This window comes from Cynoglossus semilaevis, unplaced genomic scaffold, assembly GCF_000523025.1.
Source record: "Cynoglossus semilaevis isolate Cse_v1.0 unplaced genomic scaffold, Cse_v1.0 scaffold376, whole genome shotgun sequence".
Lineage (NCBI taxonomy): Eukaryota > Metazoa > Chordata > Actinopteri > Pleuronectiformes > Cynoglossidae > Cynoglossus > Cynoglossus semilaevis.
This window is the reverse complement of record NW_007585115.1, coordinates 210,709-224,432: the sequence shown is the minus strand read 5'-3', so window position 1 is coordinate 224,432 and position 13,724 is coordinate 210,709. Positions and strand designations below refer to the sequence as shown.

Here is a 13,724-nt window from a genome sequence, read left to right as displayed (position 1 = left end):
CCATTCCCACCACCAACAGAGGTAAGATGAGAGAACAGGGACACATTAGGACAGCTCTCAAGACCTGTGGCTATCCCAGATGGGCTTTTTTTTTAAAAACAAAAAAGAGGCCCATAAAAGGGAGGACAGCAGGAGGGGGGGGTGTCATCATTCCATACATTTCAGGAGTTTCAGAAAAAATTGGAAGGATCTTTAACCAACACCAGACAGATGGTTTGAGAGAGCATAAAAGAAGCTGTCAACCTGGAAAAACCAACCCTCAACAGAGGAGGTGGACTCAGACACAACCTATCACTCACATACAAAGCACTTTTAGGAACAATACCCAAAAGTTTCACCTTAGTTTCACACAACAAAGAGGCAGGTGACCGAAACCTTTCTGATGGGGACCACAACGACCCATCAGACTCTTAATGACTGTTTACACTTTCACAGTTGACCCCATGGCCCCACCCAACAGGGTGGAGCTGTAGTAGCTTTATTTTTTTACACCTAGAGTATATATATGCTGTACTCCCCACCACCAGTTAGAATTGAAGAAGTTTCTTGGATGAGAGGTGAAACGTCTTCTTTTTGAAAATTCACATCCAGTTGCCCAACAGAACTTTTTTAAACTTGACCATGACCTGGATGACTGGGAATCTTCATAGACAACATGATCATCTTACACTCCTAGTGACTCATAAATAAAATTATGATATTATACAATTTTTTACAGAGTAGAATATGTCATAGTCTAAAGTGTCATCAAAATAACAAAAATAATGAAGTAGGCAGTAAATGGATGAAAGAAGACAGGAATAAAAAGGTAGATTCTATCATGTATTACAGGCAGAGCTAGAGCTTGTCATGTTGGATCAATATTTGTGTGTGTGTCTGTTTGTGTGAGCTTACCAGTAAAATCCAGATAATTGGTGGAATCAATTACAATCCCCACCAGGGGGAGGTAGAGTGTTGCCACTTTAGCTCTAACCTCAGGTTTAATACATCGATGGTCCAGATCATGAGAACAAAGCAGACTGTAAATTGCATTGATGGCCTTTCTCTGAACTTTCCCTCTGTAGAAACACACGTGTTTTGTATTTAAAGACCAATGCTTAATTTGAATCCATCGATGACTTCACAGCTAAACAGAACGCAGACATTTGGGGATATTTAATTGCCTGTACTTCTATTTTACAAGATAAAACAATGACGTGACTTGCACTGATGCCGCAGCTTAGTTATAACACTGTTCAGAATTAAATATAACATGCCTTTGTATTTGCTTACCCCTCTGACTCCATGTCAAGAGCAGCACTGAGCTCCGTCAGCAGCAGACCCGTTAAGTAATGCTGGTGTTTGAAATCCTGAGAGAGCTCAAACAGGCCCAGGATGGTCTGCTGCTCCTGGAAACTACAGGATCCAGAACCCTATAAGGGAAAAAACAAAAGTTATGGCTAAAATGGCTAAAAGTCATATTTTATACACCGTGCAATAAGAACAAAACACTGATAATCAGGTGTTCAGACCTGTGAAGATATGGAGGGGCATGGTGAGGCTGTGGCAAAGGATTGGCTGCTAAAGAAAAGGCTCAGGTTGAGGTAGTGCTCATGGCTGCACAGGATTCGCAGGAACTCCAGGCGCATGCTGATCAAAGTTGGCATTGGAATATTCTTCGCTGACATCTGGAGGGAGAATAAGGCAAATAATGGTGACATTAGCCTCATACAGCCAAACAATGAAGATGCTCTGCATTGTTCGGTTTTGTGCTCCGATTGCTTAAGGCAGCTCTCTCAGACCAAGCGTTATGCACTCAGAGATTTAGGCTGTGGAAGTCTGGTTTGGCTGTTTGGTTGTATTACCTGGTTGCAGTAGTTTTTTACCAGCTGAAAAACAAATCCTCGGTCCATCAGAGACAAAAGGTCATAGAGGAAAAAGGCAAGGCTAATGTTGACCTTTTCTGCTTGCTCTACTTCCTATAACGACAAGAACAAGTAAGAAAAGCTAATAACTCAGCTGTGTTTAGTTTAGGAAACAATAACAACCTGCAGTTTGGAGGGGACCACAGAGACCTAAACTGCCTCTGCCTTACTGGTGCTATGAGGGGTACAACATTAAGTCCTGGCACAAAAAAAAAATGCAATAAAGGCAAATACCTGTAATTACTTGTTGGACTTAAACTCGTATATTTTGATATGGGTTCANNNTTAACATTTTATGTTTATATCAGTAAATGAAAAATAAAACTAATAAATTGACAATTTAAATGATGGCAGTAGTGCAGTGGACAAAGTTTTAAGTACCATAGTAACACTACAGATTAAAAAAAATACAGAAATAAGATGATGACAAATTATAGTTTTCGTTTTTCATCTGTTGTACCACAGAGAAAAACACGAGGTCCGAAATTCTACATGCACCTCAGGTCAATAGCTCTGCTCTTCCTAAAAATTGCACACCAGATCTTAAGTTAAGACAGCAGTTCTTAATTCATTTCTGTCATGACCCCCCTCGAGGACAGAAATGTTTTCACGCCATTGGCTTGTTATCATTCAAGCATTCCAGCACTGGTAGACTTACAGTGGGTATGGAAAGTATTCAGACCCCCTTAAATCTTTCACTCTTTGTTATATTGCATCCATTTGCTAAAATCATTTAAGTTAATTTCTTTTCCTCGTTAATGTACATACAGCACCCCATATTGACACTGTCACAGAATTGTTGACATTTTTGCAGATGTATTAAAAAAGAAAAATTGAAATATCACATGGTCATAAGTATTCAGACCCTTTGCTCAGTACTTAGTAGAAGCACCTTTTTGAGCTAATACATCCATGATTCTTTTTTGTTTTTCACACCTGGATTTGGGGATCCTCTGCCATTCCTCCTTGCAGATCCTCTTCAGTTCTGTCAGGTTGGATGGTGATCGTTGATGGACAGCCATTTCCAGGTCTCTCGACAGATGCTCAATTGAGTTTAAGTCAGGGCTCTGGCTTGGCCATTCAAGAACAGTCATGGAGTTATTGTGACACTACTCCTTGGTTATTTTAGCTGTGTGCTTAGGGTCATTGTCTTGTTGGAAGTTGAACCTTCGGCACAGTCTGAGGTCCTGAGCACTCTGGAGAAGGTTTTTATCCAGGATATCCCTGTACTTGTCCGCATTCATCTTTGCTTCGATTGCAACCAGGCAGCATGATGCCCACCGCACCATGCTTCACTGTTGGCACTGTATTGGACAGATGATGAGCAGTGCCTGGTTTTCTCCACACATACCGCTTAGAATTAAGGCCAAAAAGTTCTATCTTGGTCTCATCAGACCAGAGAATCTTATTTCTCACCATCTTGGAGTCCTTTAGGTGTTTTATAGCAAACTCCATGGGGGCTTTCATGTGTCTTGCACTGAGGAGAGGCTTCCATTGGGCCACACTGCCATAAAGCCTGGTAGAGGGCTGCAGTGATGGTTGACTATCTACAACTTTCTCCCATCTCCCAACTACATCTCTACAGCTCAGCCACAGTGATCTTTGGGTTCTTCTTTACCTCTCTCACTAAGGCTCTTCTCCCTCGATTGCTCAGTATGGCTGGACGACCAACTCTAGGAAGGGTTCTGGTCGTCCCAAACGTCTTACATTCAAAGATTATGCCATTGTGCTCTTGGGAATCTTAAGTGCAGGCCAGATCTGTGCCTTGCCACAATTCTGTCTGAGCTCTTCAGGCAGTTCCATTGACCTCATGATTCTGATTTGCTCTGACACTGTGAGCTGTAAGGTATTACATATACAGGTGTCTCAATCAGTATAATCAAAACACAGCTGGACTGCATTGATCTCAAGGATGATTAGAAGAAATTGACAGCACCTGAGTTAAATATATGAGTGTCACAGCAAAGGGTCTGAATACTTATAACCATGTGATAATTCAGAATTTCTTTTTTAATAAATCTGCAAAAATGTCAAGAATTTTGTGTTCTTCTGTCAATATGGGGTACTGTTTGTACATTAATGAGGTAAAAAATTTTAGCAAATGGCTGCAATATAACAAAGAGTCAAAGATTTAAGGGGGTCTGAATACTTTCCGTAACCACTGTATGTCCATCGTGCCATGTTCCATTGGAAGCCCCTCACGTCCCCACCCAGGGAAGACGCCCCACTGTTTAAGAAGTACTGAGTTAAGAGGACAGTGCTGTTATATTGTTCTGCTGTTCGCAAGCAAGGTAAAAATTGGTACCATGTGAAATTGGCATAACCTTCGCCATTAGTATAAAATTACACCTTCTTTCTATGTGCTACCTACTTATAATGCTGGTGTATCACAGTAAGGCTAAATTTGATATATTGCAGTAGCCATTTTAATGAGGCTAAAGAGCCACAGTATGTGACTCCATAGATCCACAGGTTAAAAAGACACCAAGAAAAAAAACACTAAAAACTACTTTTGCTTTTTATTACATTTTAAGAAACTTTATCAGATATTCTTTTTGTTTAAGGCTTGCTTTTATTTTACCTTCTGTTGTTTGACAAGGATAGTCCCGATCTCCGCTGTGACCACCAACACGATGGTGGTGATGTCATCTTTGAATCGGTCAGAGAAGCGATTTCTGCGTGGGACACTGTGCCTGTCCAGCTGAGACACATGCTGAGCCATGCTTTTCACCTAATCATGAGGTCACACAACAAAACACAACAAAGTAAAGTGATTGATTTACATTTAATAATTTTTCAATTATTCATCCAAAGTTGATTTGACGGTAAAAATGAATGGGATTAATGTAACAGGTCAGAATTGTATTTTCCCTTTAATTAGAAGCTAAATAAGTTTACTTTGTAATCAAAGTGAGCATCTATTAGATAACTTATTACAGAGCGAACAGAAGGAACTGGAGTGAGGGTGAGTGATAAGTCACCTCCAAAACAAAACAGTTATGAAGTGATTCAGTTAGACATTGACTACAACATTCTAAATGCCCTTCATCACTCCATAAAATATAACTTATCTTCTAAGGGGTGAAACACAAGGTCATGCTCTATTTAGTTTCATCATTCATCCATTTATCATTAACATCCAGAGCAGATCTTTACTCTTTGATTCACAGCATGTGTCTGTTAAGTACGAATAAAAAAATAGCATGTGCCAAACATAAACACACACACACACACGGACCAACAGCTCAAAGAAGAACCAGGCATATTTGTAGACGTTCTCTCTGCAGACCCCTGCACTGACAACCATCTGAAGGGCCAGCTCCTCATGAAACTGCTGTCGGAGACAGAGAGAGACAAAAAAACAACAAACCACAGTTAATGCTATGAATTTGTAGGAAATAACATCTGGGTCATTACTGTTCTTGCTGTGAGTACAGGAGACAACATGACTAGTAGTAACAGTAATTAGTGTTACGCGGCCTTCTTGTGGCCACCAAATGAAAATACTCTGTTATACTTTAAAGTGCCGTCGTTGGATGCGCTTCCAGCTCTCACTAACAATTAACTAACAAACATATTTACTGAATTCCACAGTATGTGACTCAGGAGCCACAGATTGAAAATCCCTGATCTAAACATAAAGAAAAGACACCAACTAAAAAACAACTAAGAACTACTTTGTTTTTTATCACATTTTAAGAAACTGTATCCATCTATCTATCTATTCTTTTTGTATGAGGCTCGATGTGATCACAATGAGTTGCCAGACACTAGAGCTAGCTAAAGTAAGCTTAAAATGTTGAACATAATGCCTGTAACTGCACTGTTTGCACTATTCTGTGAAAGGAGAAGAACTGTAAAAAGTAATGTGGACAAACCAAATTCAGTTGAATTGAAAAACGTTTGTCAAATATTGCTATTTTCCAAATTGTGTTTAGTTAATAGCAAAGTCTTAATTAACAGAATTAATTCTTTTATCACCTCCAAGCAATAGTATAATGTATAGATCGTATATATTGTGTATATATTCAATTTTAGGACAATTGTGGCCCATATATATATATGGGCCACAATTGTCCTAAAATTGATCGGGTCAGGAGCAGATAGATGGAGTGTTCCTGTGAACGAAGATAAATTACATGCAATAGTTATACATAAAGGCTAAAATGCTAAAATGCTTTTTGCATTTTCTACACCATCTTTCGGGGAAGTGTTGGTATTGCAGAGAAAAGGCAGAAGTAAAAAAGTGGAAAAGTATTGGGGGCCGAATTAAAAGCTGAACGGGCTGCATCTAGCTCCTGGGCCGCAGTTTGCCCATGCCTGGTGTAGTCTTTCCTTGCTTGAAGATTTTCCTCTTACTGAATCATAAATGAATGAAAATCTGCATGACATTTTCATATAGAGGGATATTGAAGGTAATGGCTTAGACTTCAAGGCTACCTTTCTGTTCGAGGGTCTGGTGTTTCCTGAAGGAATCTGATGGTTGTTTACATCCAGGTAGGTAGACATACGACAGCCTGGGTGGTTGAGACCCTGGAGACAAAAACACAAGTAGGTTCCATCAGAGTGAATGTGATAGATGCTTTCATTAGAGTAAGTGGATAATGGACAATTACAATACCTAATGTAGTGTGGGAATGAAGAGAAAATTACTTTTTTGTGTGTGTGTGTGTCTGAAGAAGTGTGCTGGGATTTTTAAATATATACTGCTGAGTGAAGAATAGGACTTCAGAGAAAATAGGTCAGACAAACAGATGGTTTATTTTATTAAATCTATAACGAATGTTAATTATTCTCCAGAATAATGTATGTGGTAGACCAGGCATGGGCAAACTAAGGCCCGGGGCCTGGTTGCAGGCCCATCCATCATCGACCGCTTATTCAGGGCCAGGTCACGAGGGCAACAGTCTGAACAAGGACACCGAGACTTCCCTCTCCCCGGACACTTCCTCCAGCTCTTCTGATTGCGGCCCATTCAGTTTTTTAATCTGGCCTGCCAACTTCTGCCTTTTCCCTGCAATCACTACGTTTCCCCAATAGATGGCATAGAAAATGATAAAAGCATTTTAGCATTTTAGCCTTTATGCATGGCTTTTACATGTTATTTATCTTAGTTCACACGAACGCTCCATCTATCTGCTCCTGACCCGGCCCCATTGTCAAAAATTTAGAGTTTAAATTTAGGACAATTGTGGCCCACGAGTCAAAAAGTTTGCCCACGCCTGCTCTAGGCAGTTAGCAAGGGTTTCATAGATTCAATTCAATCTAAAAGAGATATTGATATTGTATTGAAAACTACCGTACCTTGGCAGAGAGGATGTTTTTAACTTCAGCATCTTCAGCAGAGGAGTGAGGACCAGGAATGTCAGGGTTACTGCTGCTGCGAATTCTCGACTGCAGGAGCATATTTCCTACAGTTGTTGCCGTGGCTCGACCTATGGTGCTGTAACGACTCTCTGTCGAATTTATTACACTCGTTGAATCTAATCAAGTGACAAAACAGGATTTTAATCATCAAAGTGCATCAAAACGATCAAAATACAGAACAGAGATAATGTGGAAAAAATAAATATTGTTTAGGAATCTGTGGGGTTTTTACTTATGTGTGGCATGTCTCGAGGGGGATCAGGCAGACTAAACACCCAGTATAGGTAGGTGGCCAATAGGCTGTTTCTCCCCTGCTGATCTCTGATCAGCTCCTGACTGATGTGAAGACTGTTGACGATTGACACCACAGATTCAAAGGCTATCTGAGCCAGGTTGGCTGCAAAACACATGAATGAATGAATGGCTTTTAATAATCGAAATCATTGCTTGGATGAGTTTTTGTTTTTGACTCAATATTTCAGATTGTACCAGTTTGGCCAGCAATGACCATGGGCTGCATGATAAGGGTAAAGAGTTTATCAAGGACTAGATGGAGGAAGAGGACCAGAGGCTCTAAATTAGAAGAGGACAGGGAGACGATGCTGAGCTTCAGCTCATGCTCCAGCTTGTTCTCTGGAATTTTTTCTTCCCTGACCCGCAGAGGAAATGTTGCTCCACCCTCTAAGGCATGGCAGAGCGTGAAGAACCGTTCCAGGTGGTTGTCCTGGCATAGAAAGAAAAGAGATGAAGAAAGACACAGACAGATGGATTCTAACATGACAAATGACTACTATGAAATTATTTTTAGTGCACACTAGTGTTAAGTGTATGACAGACAGGGAAGTAGTTAGAAGATAAGAAAATCTCACTACTGGGTTAATGTTTGTGTGCTACCCTAACTCACCTGTGTGTGCACAGATGACACAGCCTGAATCTCCAGGTTAAAAAGTCCTTTATGACTCTCCATCCATTTGACTGGAGGAACCTGTGGAGGAAGTTTCTGCACAAAAAACAGGAAATACAACTATTGTTGACATGGTTGAAATTTACAACACCTTGCACCTGGTGTAAATAGAGAATATCAAGTGTTTTTGTTAGTTTTTGTGGCTCATGGGCCAACTTTAAAAAGACAACTTTTGAAATCCAATGACTTCATGGGAATAAACCAGTTTGAAATTGCAATACCTTTGCATTTTTTGGGTGAAGTTTAAAGAAATAGGTTCACGTTTCTACCTCAGGTGTGTGAAGAGAATAGTTCATGGGTAGTCGCTCCAAGACGATGGGCAGACAGAACTGGCCAGTCTGAAGGCGGTCATTATTAAGGATGGGCAGCCACTGGATCAAAGTCAATCAGCAGTGAAACAGCATATCAGTTATGAGTACTCAATTGGCAAATAAAATCAGATTTAATGTTTGATAACTGCTGACTAACAGTTGTTTTGTATCGTGCTCTTTAAAAAGAAAAAGAAAACACTCACTGAGTAACCAATGAGAGTCTCACAGTTGCCACTCTGATTCTGCTTCTGCTGGCAGCTGATGTGGTAGAACGTGAACAGCAAATGATGCCTCTCTGTCAGGAATGCTGGCAGCGCAATCTTCACTTCCTCATAAAAGTCAGGTGATCTGAGACACAGAGGAATGGGAGAAACAGGGGACAGAGAAGAGGGATGGGTGTAAACAAAGACAGAGCAGGAAAGAGATGAGAATAAATAAAATACAAGAAAAAAAAGAGTTGCGCTTGACGGTGTGGATATAAAACGGGTATCACTAATATTTTAATGGGACTCAGTGATGTGCACTTGCTTGTTATGGTAGGTCACCGGAGTGTAGACTTCCGTCAGAAACTCAGCGCCACTTGATTTTCCAAATATTACCTGAAAAAGAGTTGAATCTGAGGTTATTCAAACAATTAATAACAGGCAAAAGAAAAAGAAATACATATTAAATATATTAGGAAAATAATTATAAACAATAAATAAAAAATAATAAATAGGATGGGTTAGGATGTTGTTAAGCACTTTTAGAAATGTTGATCTGTCTTGATTTATCATGATTAACTGTGATTAATTCACATCAAAGCTTTGTAATTATTTAGATTAAATTTTTTTACATGAAATCAAAGCCATATGAGACTTTGTTGAGTCAGATAATTCATATCCATTAAAACAAGCAATTTCCTGTGTTTTGCAGCAAAAAAAACAAACAAACATCTAATTTAATTTCCAATCTTTTTAATCTTGTTTACAGAAACACCATACATAATCAACTTCACTCTGGTATCCTCATATCAATAAAGGCTTTTAAAATAGTTGAAGGAAACACCAATTAAACTAGTATAATGACCAGCAGCACTTACTTTCTGAGAACAGCTGGGATCCTCTCCTCTCATAAACTGGATTTTAATGGTGATGTTTCTGGCTGACGTCAGTCTGTTGACAAAGTTGAGCCTCTGGGGGTAGATGAAGAGCATGTTCCTACAAAGACACAGGGACGATTACACAAATGTCATGTTTAGTTACGACCTCTATTAAATTACATCAATTTTTAATTTCTTTAGAAAACGCTTTCATCATGTAATGATAAGTTGAGGCTACTGTCAGAGACAGATCAAAACAACCAGTACGGTGGACTGCCCATTGCCCGTGGTTTTGATGCAATACTGTAATCTGTGCAAAAACCTTGCATACTCAGATGAAACTCCGCTCAACAAATGGTCACAGAACAACAGTGTGTAATACCACACTTGTTCTCACATGATTATAACCTGTGTTTTGGTTCACAAATTGAACCTTGGCAAAGTGAGCTTTGTGCTGACAATAGCGACAGCCACACTAACTGCTTCATTACTGCTTCAGTTGGTCAATAACACGTTTTCAACAGATTCTTGGATGGAAATTCAGAATGACATAACCAACATGACTATTGTTGCCTTTTAGACAAATTAAGTGTGAGAGATAACAAGTCTGTATATGATTCATTAGTTTGTCATTTAAATTCCAGGCCACACTTCTCTGATGTTACACAGAAAGATTTTTTTCACTTTTAATTAAATAAATTCTTTTTTTTTTCGGACAGTGCCTGTCATACGGCTGGTTTAACTACCTTCATGTTGTGCTTGTCCGCAGCAGAGGTTAACAGAAACAGAAGTTGGGGTCTGTATTATCAGCCACACCGAGCACAGCAGTACATAAACACGCTTCAACATGACAGGGCTCAAATTGCTCTCAACTTTTCGCTAACATTCTCTCTTGCGCGCCCTACGCACATGTACACACACAGACATTCACAGACAGACATACGCTACTAGTATAACACACAGTAGCCTACCAGAAAAGTCATTGATCGCTACCGGTATGAACTTCACTAGACCGTAAAAATCCATAAATTAACCACATCATTGTTTAAGCTGCAGGGTTCAAAGCGTGTGAAAAAAGTAGTGGCTTATAGTCTGGAAATTATGGGACTTAGACATATAATGGTAGTTACATGTCGTTCAGTCTCAGATGCTTCGACTTACCTGTAAATGCTATGGGGGACATAAACCTCACTGGAGGGAAACTCCAGGACCTCCTTGACTGGACGAATTGTCTTCTCAGCTGGTGGAATGAGTGGTATTAGCTCAGTGGACAAACAACCAAGTGGTGTGTCCTGGACTGGAGACATGTCCAGTTTGATGCATCCTGAATGACACAGGAAAAAATGTGTTCTATAAAAAAAGTTTATGTAAATAAATATAACAATTGGTTAGTTCACTTCTACAGCATTCTGTGTCATTTTCGAGAATCTTTGTTAATGTTTTTGTTCCTACTGCTGTGTTGGTTTAACAATGCTAACCAATCTTTATCAAAAACTTAGATGTCAGTGAGCATCAAACTTCTTTCAAAACGTAGCATTCCATATTGTGAGATGCCTTGAAATTATATATTAATTGCTGGTTATAAGGAAAAATATCATAAGAAAAACCGAAAAAGATCCAAAGACTTACATGTATCTTTCAAGGACACAAGAGTAAAACATTGTTGTTTTTATATTTCAGTAATTATAGCAATATATTTGTAGTAGCGTAATATAAATCTTTAACTATTTTTTTGTTTTAAAGTCTAAGCTCAACTCTCCTTATGCACACAGGTCTTTCCTCTGTACTCTGCATTTATAACATGTAGTTTCACCACTGCCACTTGATATTATAGGGGCAGTGTTGTGCAGTTTAGCTCACATTCACTGTCTCTGTTTGGATCTAATTTTAAGTTTCTTTCTGAGTAACTAACATTGGCTGGAAATTAACGTTAGACATGTGTGTGTGTGTATTGGTTAACAACCATGTCAAAAATAAGGTATGCATGGGAGTATGTAATGTGACGTTGGAAACCTATAATACGTAAATGAGTATAAATAAGGTTTAAGCCAACTTGCTGCTGGATATCAACTCATGATCCCATGTACACACATGATAGGCTAACGCTTACACGTTTCCAACACCCTATAAAGTCATTTGAGTTTACCTGGTATTGTCTTGATTCTTCTCTGTGGAGTGGAGTTTTTCTTGATGTCAGCCAGGAACTTGAGCAAGTCCTCATCACTCAAACGGTCACCCTCCTGTATTCAAATTGGTAGTTTGGAGTTTGTTTTAGAATGAGAGTGAAAATAGGGTAAGTGTAAGAATTCATAATAGGTGTATATCTACAATAGACAAGGGTTACAGCAAGGCGCCAGGGAAAACATGTTTTAAAAAACACAACAAAACAGTTTGTGTCAGAAACACAGGTAGCACAAACTGTCGCTTTTATATTTATTTTTAATTAAATATAAATATATATAATATAATATAACTAAATAATTTAGGATTATCTTATGTGATCAGTTACCACCAAGAGAGGTACTAATGACAGGCCATATATTCAGGACTCCTTAATATAAATTTTGGTGCTACCATTCTGTTTCTACTTAAATTATTTCAAAAGGGGAATCAAACTGATCTGGGAGACAGATACAGTACCCTGACCATATGTTGTGTAACATAACCTGGCAATCATTCAGATGGTTAGACTACTCCTTACACATCTTTGTTTTTAAGAAGTAAAAACATGTTTCGCATTTTTCACTGGGTGAGTGTGTGTCTGTGTGTGTGTGTGTGTGTGTGTGTGTGCAGTGGGCTGACCTGTTTGAAGATGGTGCTGATAGTGATGGTGGCAGGTTTGAAGGAAGAGATGTTACAAAACTGATCATCAAGAGTGCTGAAGCGTTCGGAGTTTCTTCTGGGAAGCTGTGCTTTCCGATCGATGCTGCTGGATTTTACTGGGGGTAAAAAAAATGGTGGGGTCACAGGTCACATTATACACACATCAAAACACAATCATCAGAAATGCACTCAAGTGCAAAGTCATTGCAATATGTTCCTGTTGAATGCTTAATAGGTCAACACACAAATGAACAAGATAACATACCTCTTATGCTATCGGAGTCTGTGAAGTCACGTTCGATGGCGGCGGTGGAGATGACCTCCATGACATTGACAGTGGCCCACGCAAAAGGCATGCGATAGCGTCCTAGTCTGTGGCAGAATGCCTCTGCCTGACCACGCAGTTTCTCAAGCTTGTCCTTGTTCTGACAAAAGTAGGGAAAATTCCCTTCCATTAAAGATGTCTCATTTTAAAACACAACAGTGGACATGAGTATGCTCTTGACTGTGATAATGATTTGTATTTGGCAATACCAACAGCATTAACTCTGCAACGTTACCTTTGCTGATTCACATTCCCTTAAGGTCATGTAGGGGTCGGCACAGTCACCAATCTCCCCCTGCTGTAGAACCTTCTCAATCTGAAACACAGACAGGAAGTGCATAACCGGTCTTGAAGGATTAGCAAAAATCACACCAAATTAAAATCTATAGTGTGTTGGCAATGGTACAGTATAAGAGGAAAGAGCTGTACAGACAGTCCTGCAATGAACTACAGTACAGGGCATGTAAAAATGATTTGAGGTTTAAACAAGTCTTGTGTCTTTTGTGACACAGAAAATAGAACAGAAAAGGCTTCCAGAGGAAGTCACTTCTTCTACACTCATTTATAAAGACTTTTATAAATGAACTTTACTTTACACAGGGCTGTGAAAATCAATACAGCGTTGACTTCCACTTGATAGATATAATTCCTTGCTACAGATATCCCCTCGTTAGTATAGTAGAAAGTATCCCCGCCTGTCACGCAGAAGACCGGGGTTCGATTCCATGACGGGGAGGATGGTGCTTTTAGTGGTTCTGTGGTGTAGGGATTATGAGTACCATAAAAAATAACATCAGAGTCAGACAAAATTTGGTGCACAAGTTACGGAAGCGTACTGCTGCCACACTGAGAAAAAAAATTGGCTTAGTTTCATGAAATTACATGATAAGTTTTACGTTATTTCGTGATATCTTTCACCTTACAGTGTCCCTCTCTATATTGCGGTTCT

At 39.4% G+C, this 13,724-nt stretch overlaps 1 protein-coding gene across 12 annotated transcripts in view; it reads right to left on the bottom strand.

Annotated features, from left to right (window-relative positions):
• Positions 1 to 13,724, bottom strand: part of dock8 (dedicator of cytokinesis 8) — a 71,086-nt gene that overhangs the window by 22,560 nt on the left and 34,802 nt on the right. For 11 of the 12 annotated variants that reach the window (XM_025053664.1, XM_008337225.3, XM_025053657.1 and 8 more), the window contains 20 exons: positions 13,011 to 13,091; positions 12,716 to 12,875; positions 12,430 to 12,566; positions 11,774 to 11,867; positions 10,789 to 10,951; positions 9,628 to 9,745; positions 9,075 to 9,145; positions 8,750 to 8,894; positions 8,505 to 8,606; positions 8,176 to 8,271; positions 7,761 to 7,995; positions 7,504 to 7,668; positions 7,209 to 7,387; positions 6,345 to 6,437; positions 5,143 to 5,238; positions 4,486 to 4,635; positions 1,845 to 1,958; positions 1,512 to 1,667; positions 1,273 to 1,412; positions 895 to 1,058 (listed from right to left, as the gene is read on the bottom strand). In XM_025053664.1, the coding sequence (XP_024909432.1) occupies positions 895 to 1,058; positions 1,273 to 1,412; positions 1,512 to 1,667; positions 1,845 to 1,958; positions 4,486 to 4,635; positions 5,143 to 5,238; positions 6,345 to 6,437; positions 7,209 to 7,387; positions 7,504 to 7,668; positions 7,761 to 7,995; positions 8,176 to 8,271; positions 8,505 to 8,606; positions 8,750 to 8,894; positions 9,075 to 9,145; positions 9,628 to 9,745; positions 10,789 to 10,951; positions 11,774 to 11,867; positions 12,430 to 12,566; positions 12,716 to 12,875; positions 13,011 to 13,091 (2,659 nt within the window). The remainder of the gene's footprint in view (positions 1 to 894; positions 1,059 to 1,272; positions 1,413 to 1,511; positions 1,668 to 1,844; positions 1,959 to 4,485; positions 4,636 to 5,142; positions 5,239 to 6,344; positions 6,438 to 7,208; positions 7,388 to 7,503; positions 7,669 to 7,760; positions 7,996 to 8,175; positions 8,272 to 8,504; positions 8,607 to 8,749; positions 8,895 to 9,074; positions 9,146 to 9,627; positions 9,746 to 10,788; positions 10,952 to 11,773; positions 11,868 to 12,429; positions 12,567 to 12,715; positions 12,876 to 13,010; positions 13,092 to 13,724) is intronic. The other variant, XM_025053658.1, reaches the window with a different exon arrangement.